The 11,704-nt window shown below is 46.9% G+C and overlaps 1 protein-coding gene across 3 annotated transcripts in view; it reads left to right on the forward strand.

Moving 5' to 3' along the window:
- LOC146859108 (protein spinster homolog 3-like) overlaps positions 1–7,040 on the forward strand; it is a 363,281-nt gene extending 356,241 nt beyond the window's left edge. For all 3 annotated transcript variants that reach the window (XM_085646939.1, XM_085646941.1, XM_085646940.1), the window contains one exon: positions 6,474–7,040. In XM_085646939.1, coding sequence (XP_085503065.1) covers positions 6,474–6,538 — 65 coding nt within the window. In that variant the 3' untranslated portion in view covers positions 6,539–7,040. The remainder of the gene's footprint in view (positions 1–6,473) is intronic.
- The last annotated feature ends 4,664 nt before the right edge of the window (positions 7,041–11,704 follow it).

Here is an 11,704-nt window from a genome sequence, read left to right on the forward strand (position 1 = left end):
CCTTGAAGAAGCTTGGGTTCCAAGCCATACCTGCCAACAAGAGCCAAGTGGGATTAAGCACTGCGTGTTCCCCACACTCCTTTTTCTAACCGCCTGCCCAGTCCTTCTCTAAGCATAGTAAGGCTGCGGCCCAGCAGCTTTTTACGAGGTGGGCAAAGACTAGAGAGGTACTTTGGATACAGAACTGAATACATCATAGAGTGAACAGATGGGGTAGACGTGTGACCGGGGACACCGGTATAGCCACAGGAAGGCAACATGTGCATTATTGATGCTCAGAATTCTGAGCACTGCTTTAGTAATCCCCCCTTGCCTGGTTGTGTCAACATAATGCTGAGGACACTTGTGATGCCTACAGCAGAAGGGTGACCATCTGTGGTGTGAGAGGGAATGTAGAATTATAGATGTGTAACAGTGAGTAAGAAGAAAGTTATACAGCAAGAGTGCAGTTTGAATTGGTGATGATGTCACTCAGAACTCCGATGTGAAAATCATCCCTGTCATTCATTGATGTTCGTCTACAAATGTATGTTCTGCAGCGGCGGCTCCTTCGTAATAGCGGAGGATGTCGCCCCACTAAAACGAGAATAAAGTAATATTATTATTGTTCTATTTTTCACTGGCAGCCAATGCTGCCGAGTCCAGGGCGAGGCGGGGCCAGGCTATCCTCTGTTGTCAGGCCAGTCACTGGGAGGAGGAGTGGTGGGCACTTGTAAATGCACATGCCTATTTGGCCGGTCGTCTAAGGCTGGCCAAACAGACATGCACATTTAGATTTCTCCAGCGCAGCTGTATTCCACAGCCGGGTGGAGAAAAGGCACAGATTCCCTGTGCCTGAGCGAGCATCAAACCAGCCCGCTCAGGCCAATCCCCACGCAGCTCTCATGGCAGGAGAGCAGCGTCTGGATTGGATGGGGAGTCTGTGATGGGACTGCTGGGAGCAGGAAGAGAAGAGCATGAGGCACAAGTTGACCGGCTGGTCGGCATCAGGTAAGTTTTTTTTATTATTAATCCCCCACCCCTCCGCCGCTGCTGCCCAGCCACTATACATTGGCAGCAGCTGCGACTGATGGTATATATGGCCTCCTAAATCAATTGTCACTGCTTTTAACAGGGGTGCATGGGCAGAGGTGTCATTGTGGAGCCGTACACAGCATGCACTCATCTGCCTCAGCTGCCTGAGATTAACTTGGGTGCATATTTACAAGACCCTAGTGCCACGGAAGCGTCACTTTTTTTGATGCTCTGGTGGCGCTGTGTGCTGGCCCATATGTACAAGGCACGCAAAGTCAACCTGCGTGGCTTTTCATGGCCTTGTAAATACGGCCCCTTTTCATGTATCACTTTGTGTGAAAGGGGCATGCAATGGGTGCTGTTGTGGGCGTTCACACTCAACACCATATGTTTTCTGATGCTGCCCCAGATTTACAAGGATCTGTAAATCTGAGGCAGCGCCAAACACTAACGCCATTGAAAAGCAGGCGTTAGAGTGGCGCCACAAGGAGAAATACTTTTCTTTCTCCTCGTCTTTTGCTCTTCCAATGTGTGCTGCGTTCTGCAGCACACATTGAAAGAGCAAATCCCCTTCAATGATTGTTCAGATGTCCCGTTATGCACATAAACAATCATCCCTGCAACACAGGCCCCCTTGCACCATGGCGCAAGGGTGTCTGCATTGGAGCTAGGCAGCTTTTTTTTATCACTAGCTCAAGAGAAAACACATGCACATCCGTCCGGTTTTTAAATGATGCAGCATGGTGCTGCTAAATTGCTTGCAGCGAAGTGCCATTTCTTTGAAAATATGCCCATTGGTGTCCACCCTGAAGCCACCCTACCCTCCCACACCCAAAGTAAAAAAAAAACATTCCCAGCATCATGCCTCCCTCCCACACTGTGCTCATCATTACGTTCCCTCTGCCCCCTCCAATGTGAAAAATAAGTAAAGCATGCCTGGTCCTGACTTCCACCAACACACTCCCCCCCCTTCTATTCCTTCCCATCTACTCACCCAAATCTAGAAACATAATAATATCTGCCCTCCTGCCCCCTCCCACGTGCCCCCTGCAGCTTTTATCCTTCTCCCTGCCCGAAGCGGTTCATTAGAGCAGAGAGCCCGGGTCCCTCCCAGGTGCTCTTTGACGGCCCTGTCATTGCAGCTTTGAATATCCTGTGAAAGTCACAAGAGTGGAAACCAACCTGTGTTCCCACTGCTGTACTCTTGTAACACTGAAAAGGTGCATCTAGAAACCAGTGTTCACACTAATGGCGCTCAAAGAGAACCCCAACTAGCTAAAGTCCTTCAGAGAGGGTTTCTAGCTGTTCTGTTGAATCTGCAAAAAAGGGGTGTGGGGTTCCCGTCCAATTACCTATGCACGAATGGCATAATCAACCCATTCATGTATTTTATATCCTCCTGTATGGAATGCTAATATTAGCTCCGTGAATGTGAATGCTTATAATGCTGGTATTAACCCCTGATGTATGCCTGTACTTTACATTTAGTTAAAAGGTGAAGCAGGAACAAAACACAGGGCCGCCACAAGAGGGCAGCAGCATTATCTGTTTGCCCCAGGACTTGCCTTTGTCGGGGCCCATAGCTGCCACTTCTAAATCTATTTATTTATCAAAAAGACAGTTTAGTCGTCATAAAACCAGAGAAGGGACCCGCATTATGTTTTTGAACTGAGCCCCACAAAAGCTTCTGACATACATGACCGTGGATACAGTACATGGATTCACATGCCTGCCTTTACTGGGTAAAACTGGAAGGATGGGTGAGATGGTCTTACTGGCCACATGCTGGAGGAGGTCAAACTCTCTTTGCCTTCAGATCTGAACCGTCATTGCAGGCAGGCAAAAAAAGGAAATTAACACTGTTAACAGAGCAGAAGTCCGTGATGCCCAAGTATTTCATTATTAGAACAACTTTATTTAAAGCGTATTTAAATTCAAAAGGGATTGAAATATAAACATGCTTCTAGAGGCAAATTCACATATTTCAGGCTTTTGACAGAAAACTGGCAGAGTAGGAGAATGGAACATGAAAGGAAAGGGTGCGCATACATCAAGGGGAGAAACCATTAGAGCTGTGCAGAATAATGGAGTTTGGGATGAGGAATAAAGTGGAAGGAAAGATACAAGGAAGCCAGCCAAGAAACAGACTTATAGACATGACAGAGAAATGTAAAGGGAATCCAGGCGAAGGCACAGACCTCTGACAGAAAGTAAGAAACAGGAACCAAGAGTGGCTGCTTGTGAATAAAGTGGGCCGATTTGGGGAGCTAGAATTGACAGGCAGTTTCTAGTATAGCATAATAACGTGACGAAGAGGGCCATATCAACTGTTAAAGCCCTGAACCTGGGTTCTAAGCCTGAGCTGTGAGCAAGAGACTGTAACAAGAGAGGGTGCCTTTAACAACCGGTATAGTCCCAGGTCGAAGGGCTAGAATGCAGTTAGAACAGTCCACCCGCTGAGGGTGCAATGCTCTGAATAAGAACGGGTGAGACAGTAAAACAAGCATTGGAATGTTGGAGCAGGAGGTCTATTAAAGACCCTATTAGCCCTGAACCGCACCATTGTCTTCAATGGAGCTCTCAGCATTACAATGTTCTAATAGTTTATGTGTAAAAGGATAAAACCATGAAACTGTGATTTTTCAGAAATGTCACTATAGGGACACCGCAATGAAGGTTCTGACCAGAGGTACAGATAAGCAAGGGTGTGATTCCATAAGATAAGGGAAGGCGGCTGGTACCAAATAACAGCACATGCAAAACAAGTGTGCTTTCTGTGTATTGGGGTGGGGGTGCTCCAGATGCAAAATAACACTTCTTTGTTCCAAAAACTCAAAATCCTCACACTGTGACTGTAGATAAGGTGGGAAATGAAGATTGTAGAGGAAACAGAAACATTAAATAGAATCCCAAAATTGTGGATGGAAAGAAAGGTATCGCTACTGGGAAATAGAGAGGGTGAGAGATGAGAGAGGAGGAAAAGAGGATCTTAGTTATTTTGAGGTTGATAGAGACGAAGCTGGAGTTCATCCAAGACTGGAGAGCAGAAAGAAATATGGGAATCTGGCGAATCAGAAATAAATGGGAAGGAGACGAGTATCTCAGAATAATTTTGAACTAAAGGAGAAGATGAGATCAGCATGAGGGCAAGCGTAAAGAGAGAAAAGTATGGGATTAGGGACTGGCCACTGAAGGACTGTGATCAAGAAGGGTGTCAGAGGAAGATTACAAGTTAAGCAAACAAAAACGGGACGAGTGACAAGAAAAATATGAGCGAAGCCATCAGAGAGCAGATGCATGAGCATCAACAGATGTCCTACCATGCAGAAAGCAGCCAATGGGCAAGAAGGATAAGCAACAGAAGCATTTCTATTGCCACCTTTATGGCGCTTTCTGGCTCCCTCTTCCAGTGAATATTATAGACACAAAGAAGTCAAAAATCTCTTTAAGGAAGTGAAATGGACTGTTTCTGTAATTGCTCACTTCAGTACAAGAGCGTTAACCCAGTGATGTGCATGTACATGAAGATGGACCTTGTTAAAGTAGGTATTACACACCGTTTTAATTTTTAATATGGCCAAGTTTTTGGACCTTAATTGCTGCTTCTTGTATTCTTTGAAAGACTTACTGAAGCTGCCAGCAGATTGCATACAGGCACAACACACAACATGCCATTCACACAGCCCCCAATGAACACCTAACTTATCCTTAACAAACACTCACACAGTCATTTACAAATCTTCACAGGGCCTCCAAAAATCTTCAACAACCCCTAAGAGACGCTCACACTGTTCCCATCAGACCCTTACCTAGTCTTCAACAAACCTTCACATGGTCACCAACAGACCTTCTCAAGTCGTCACAGAGGCCCTCACTGAGCTTCCAGCTGCTCCTTGCGCAGCCCCCATAGACCTGGCCCTCAAACAACCCTCCTATAATCACCAACAGATCTTTGAAGAGCTGCCACTGATCCTCATCAAGCCTTGACACACCCTCACAGGGCTACCAACCAGCCTTTTCTTATCCCTCAATAAACTCTCACATAATGACCAATAGACCTTCACATGCCCCCACAAATATCCTCACCAATATCTCATCAGACTCTCAACCTTAGACCTCCACACACCCTCATATAGTCACCAAGAGTCACCAAGAGGCTCCAGATGGCTCCATAAGATTTTCACCATGTCCCATCAGACCTTCACTCAGCCCTCAGCAGACCGTACTTAGACGCCAAGAAGCCTCACATAGTCACCAACTGACCTCCACATGACCCCAAAAGATTCTCACAAAGCTCCCCTAAGACGCAGTCCACACATGACCCCATAGAGTTGTCAACAGACGCTCAAAGAGACCCCTAACAGAGCCATAGACAGCAACCACTGCATCTCCGTCCGCCTTGCCTTTTCATAGATTCAGCCCCTTCGGATCAGGTTTTGCTGCCCATTGACCAATCAGCAGCATTGTTTGCAGCATCAACGTGCAAAGAGAATTTCAGTCAAATTACCACCTGTGTTTCTCTCTGTCCCTCTGGCTCTCTCTACTGTACTACATACGCCCTGAGTGTCATACTCCCAATGCAGCAGAGGGGTGACACCTCTCCCCTCGCTCATACATAGCAGCTGCTATTCTTTAACAGTGGGCAGTTGCTGATGGGCAGATGAAAGAGAAGGGAAACAAACCAAATTCGCAATGGAATTAGAATGGCTGCCACTTTTCTCAGGCCCAGTGGTGGCTCATAATGTGGATGAGTAATGGAACGTACACACACACGTGCACTCATTTCCACCCATTTACTAACAAGTGCATACACACATACAAACACACATCCACAGTATTCACAAATATACATACATTCATATTTACACACACACACACACACACAAATGCGCCCAACATCCAACAAGCTCACGGGGCTGCGGCAGTTACAGCAGGTGGCGTGGCGGGATGGGGATGCACAAGGGCCTCTAAAGCTACTGATGGCTTTGGAGGTGGAAGGGACTCACACAAGATCCTGCCACCTCTCCTCATTAGCTGACATTTTGTCATGGGTCAGCCAATGAGAGGAGGAGATTCCCTAACTTGTTACAAAATAAGCTGGGGTCAAGTAAGACGTGCTGCCCCCACCCCACACTGTGATGAGGCATAATGCATAGATTGTCAGCTCTGGGCACTTCAGGGCTTAACCCTGAAACACCCAGGGCTGACTCTATCAGTGATGCTCCCCCTCGTCAAGAGCGGTGCCTGCCCCACTACTCATCCACATTATAAGCCGCTACTGCTTGAACCAGGCTACTGCCAGAATTAAGTGTGGTACGAAAGCCAGACATTGTATATTACTCTCGGGGTGTGGTTATTACAGGGTTATCGCAAAGCTGGCTTTTGGGCCTGCATAACTTGTGAGCTGATATGTCGCTGCTGCACAGTTTTGATATTGATTTTGGATTTTCACGTTGCAGGTGTGCAGGAAAAGACCTGCCCTCCCAGTGATGAACGCCCCCAGTGTGATATGCCGAAGGTCTGAGGGAATCCTCCTGCTAGTACGTATCCAGAGGCAGCAATGGGGGCAGAGGCTCCAATGCAAGCAAGGAAAATGGGATCCCAGTCCCTGGGTTGGTTGTAATAAACATCTGTAACTGGGATGCAGTGGACCCCTCAGTCCTATCGGCATTGCTCCTACTGCTCCTGGTGCATTCTTAATAGCTACACCCCTGTAAGAAGATAGGATAAAGGAGTGCCAGACCGATCCAGGAGGAGGCCCTGAGCGCAGAGCACAGAGCAACCATAAGCAAGGACGTATACATACCTGTACAGGTGTACAGACATGCACGCTCTCTCTCTCTCTCTCTCTCTCTCTCACACACACACACACACACACACACACACACACACATTTGCAAGCATCTGTGAACTCTTGGGCGTTTATTACTGTCAACTGTGCTTTTGTTCGATGTTTTACTGTGAGGAATCATGTTCATGAATTTAAAGAAGAAATAAAAACAGTCTGTTCATTTGTTGATTTTTAATATTGTATCTGAAGCCTACATCCCTACTTTTGACTGCATGTTTATATTTTACTGTAATTGGGTTTATGAAGGTCTTACTGTCCCTGATGAGTGTTGGAAATGGGGTTTCTGGTTGGCTAGGGTATGCACATAAGTTAGATAGAACACACCACTCTAGTTAGGGTAAGGAAGTTACCCACCCAAGATAACCTCGCCCAGTCTCCCCCCGTGTGCAGAACTGGAGTGCAGCAGCCCCCGATCCCTGTGGCATCTGCTTCAGGCAAAACGGCCACAGCAGGTGAGGAGACCTTGCCAGGTCCTCCACCACGACAAAATGATGCTGCTTACCTCCAGCCGATCCTGTGAATAAAGCAAACGGGCCGCCAACCACTGCGGGCCTACTCAGTGCACTGGAACCAGCCAGACAGCTTGGTTCCAGGGAAATGCGGGAATGCTCCGGTCCACTTCCTGTCACTCACCGGGACCACGTCAGGTCTCCCGGGTGAAGGCACGCCCGCTCCTGGTGTCATACCAAGGCTTGGGTTTTGACTTAGGCATCCCCTGCAGCACGAGCTCTTTGCTGGAATGGCTTGGCTTCCCACAGTGTGGCGGGCGAGTCTCCCTTCGGGATCCTGGTTGCCACGGCAACCCGTCACAGCTACAGCAATGCTTCCCTACAGACGGGACTCCACTGAGGGGAGTATTTACAGTGTAACTGGCGCTTCTTCTGAAACGAGAGCCCAGCGCACTGAGAGGAGCATAGGAGTAATCAGTCAGGCTTCCCACACGCCTTAGCTGTATCCCCACAGGGAGTGCTTGCCCTCGATCCAGAGCACTGCCCTGAAAAACAAGACACTGTTCAGATTGGCCTCAGGACAATTCTCTTACCATGCGCTGACTTGAGGCAGTACACCTCACTGACCCTTCAAATTAGGGATGAGAACAAAAACGCTCACACACACTTTAACTTTCTGAATCAGGGTGAAGAACAGTCCAGTCCTTCTCCTGCAGGAGCAGCAACTGCCGGCCATCCCACCCCTCATACAGCAGGGGCAGCGCACCTCACACAGCTCTTCAGCTCTCCTTTCAGACAGGTTACTCTTAGATCCAGGAAGGATCTTTCCTGAAGTGTTTTATCTCCATAAGACTTCCAACAGGAGGCAAGCACACACATGCCTTTGGAGCTTCCTCACAAGTAGGATACCTCAGCAGGGCAAAAAGAGCAAGTCCTTTCCCTCCACCACAGACAGAAGCAGGCCAACCCACCCCTCACACAGAAAAGGCAGCGCTCCTCGCACAGCTCTTCAGCTCTTCTTCTTGGCAGGGTCCTCTTGCTTCCAGAAAAAATCTAAAGTCCTGTGTTTTAAGGTCCAATACTTACACCCCATTTTCTCATTGTTCTCTTTGTGGCAGATTCTATGAGCTCAGCCCAAACCAGTTCTGTCCTCCCTGGTCCAGAATGACCACAGGGGGTGAATACAGCATTGTGCAAAGGCGATACAGCCTATTCAAGTGCTAGCGAAACTCCTTCCACCACTCGAAATGCAGACCAGGTCTATTCAGCCCAGCAAAGAGTCACCCAGCCAAGGAAGAACACACCTTTAACTGACGAGAGTGATTGCACATCCCCAGTTATTGTCAATCCAAAACCAGAAGGTGAATACACAACCAATCAGAGTCACACAGAATTGTAAATCAAGAAAATTCCCACTTTCCAAAAGTGGCATTTGCAAACACACAATTTAACAAGCATTTACAATGCGAAAGGAGTGGATGTATGTGGTGTGGAGTGGAATCATGTGGTTTGAATTGAAATTGTTAGTTGTGGAATTGTGCGGTGTATTTGTGTAGCAGAATTATGTGGCATGGTGAATAGATAGGGGTGAGAGCTACACCCACTAGATAGATAGGTAGATCCAAGAAGGATAGGTAGTTTGTGCACGGAGCGGGGAGCAGACTGGAAGAGAGCAAGGATGTGGGCAGATGTTCTCAAGTCGTGGCAGCTGCTTGATTGAACTTGTTTAGAAGCTGTAGGATTGCACAGCTATGCCTCTTAAATTTATTGATAGGTGTTATAAACAATAGTAGTAGGTAGAAAATGATTTCCTTTAACTTTGCTGCAGTTTATATTTCTGAGGTGTTAGGGGTAACTGGTGACTTAAAGCTGGTAATTTTGTGTTCTGGGACTGTTTGTAGGATGTCACTGATGCCAGCGAGACAGCACATTCGAGATTCTCCGCACATGCGGGGGCCTGGCTGCTTAATGCAGCTCGTCTGTTTGCTGATTTGGACATATAGTTTGATGTCATCTAATAGTGTATATAGATGAAAGACCACTTGGATCACGGAATTTGCAACCTCATACGTACATTAATAAGGTCATGTCTACCAGCATTGAAGGATTCTAAATTCCAAACTAGACACTTGTATGTAAAAACCTAAGTGTTAAGGGGACATTGGCATGTGATATTATGGGGGCCATTCTTCTATACAACACCCACAATCAGAAGCTTAATTAATCTGCAGACGTTGAGCCGGAAGCAAATGAACAAATTCCAAAGGCAAAGACCGGCTTGACTCCAAGCGGGTCCCTGGGATCACTGTTCATGTCAGTAGTGCTATAGCACTGTTATCTAGCCTCCTACATATGGCCCTCCTATCACTGAGAAAAGCTGCTGCCTAAGATACGACCTAGTAGCTCTTCAGGTGCTACACAATGTGGTAGAGGATGTGGTCCGTCGGCTAGACTGCCGACTTTGGTGCTGCAAACCAGGGTTCGAGCATCGAGGTCGCGTCCACATCCTGTGATTCTGGGCAAATCACGTAATCTCCCCGTGCCTGAATGTGTAATGTAAATACGGTGCTATGTAAAGCGCTCCAATAACTTCGGGTCGAGTTTGCGCTATATGAATATGCAAAAAAAAAAAATAATAATAATACAAACAGTTTCAGCATCACCTCCGAACGCCTCCTATTAACAAGTGAGAACAAACGGACCACAGATAACCTTGCGGTAGAGGCAGGACGCAATCAAACCAATGAATGGAAGCATGCCATTGGCCCAAAGTACTCCACTCTATCCTGGCCAAAAAACCCTTAGCAATAGGTACAGAAGCCAAAACTGTGCCCATCAAGGCAACTCTGGTAGCTTCTCTGGCTATTGATTGTCACTGAGCTATCAACAGCTCTCTACTGAAGGATTATTTCTTGCATAGCAGTGAACCATGGTGTTGGGGCACACAACAGGAAATTCTGACTACCTGGTATGAAGCAACAGAAACCAAGAAGAAAAATAATGAGTAAACTAATCCCAATGTTGTGATATATTGTTGTTTTCTATTAAAGGACATAGGGCACAGTTCAGCACTACAAGCACATAACCAGCTTCAAATACCCAGCATGCGCATTCTACACAGTAAGATGCACTGGCCTTAAAGATGAGACACTAAAGGTAGGACCATTGCTACTTTCCATAGGCGTCAGAAACCTCAATGGGGTCATGGTGGCCCTAGAAACCTCATGGGATAGGAAACATGCTCCAGTGGAGACGGAGCCCACAAGGCAATTGCAAGCTAGATGATCAGCCAAGCACTGCAGAACGGAGTTCTGGTGTAAAATCTGCAAAAGCATTCAACGAGCACCGGTAGAAAGTCCAAAAAGAAATACAATTCAAAACGAATCAGTAGTCTCAGTAAAGGTGTAACAGACTGATACACCTGTCACCAGGATATCTTACAGTACCAAGAGATGAGCCGGTCATGTCTAGTGGCTTGAGATATCCTGTCCAGCTTCGGTCCAGGATATCCACAAGAGATTCGTTTGCCTTCAATGAATATAAGTGCAGCTCGTTTACACAGTAGTTAACCTGAAAATGTGGCCCTGAAACTGCCTTCCTGGACCTATGTTTCTTTTCATCATGGAGGCTCTTTAACAGGGGTGCGAGCAGTAGAACGCGGCCAGCCGAGCAAACACTAACAAATTTCCCTCGGATGAAGGAATGATGGATGTGAATTCAGGGTGACTTTGTTGAAAACCAAGACGTGAAGACTGTAACTGTGAAAAAGGTGAATGCTTCTCTGAGGAAGCAAGAGCTCAACTGTTGTGCATCACGCAAAATGTATCTCTAAATTACAAGAAAACAACAAGAATGTAAAGAAATGTGCTGTGTTAGGACTAGATGGGAGGCGAAAATGTGCCATCTGAACATGACTCAGGAAGTCACATCAAGGGTGTGGGTCTGGTAGGGTGCGGTGATAGGACAAGTTAGGGTATGCACTGAAAACACACCAAGCAGTCCCTTAACAACAGAACACCACAAAGAAAGTCCCCGCCCACGGCAGGTTGTATGTTTGTGTCACAAAGGCCTGGAGGGGGCGCGCCTGCGCATGTCTGGTGAGAAAGGAAACCCATGTGCTCTTCAGTCACTCAAGCCCTCATTTATGAAAAGTGACGTATCGCTACGTGAAAACAGAGATGCGTCACTTTTCATTACACCCTCTTTGTGGCATGCTGGATGCGTCTTATTTACAATATGACGCATCATGTCGCAAGGAGTTACAGATACGTCAGTATTTCTAACGTATCTGTAGGTGCAAAAATAACGCATTGCTGGTGTGTGTCACGAAAATGACACAACTCCATCAGTGGGTCATTTCACATGGGCAAGTCCCATTTGAAATGTGCCT

The sequence above is a fragment of the Triturus cristatus genome, chromosome 3_2 (genome assembly GCF_964204655.1).
Source record: "Triturus cristatus chromosome 3_2, aTriCri1.1, whole genome shotgun sequence".
Lineage (NCBI taxonomy): Eukaryota > Metazoa > Chordata > Amphibia > Caudata > Salamandridae > Triturus > Triturus cristatus.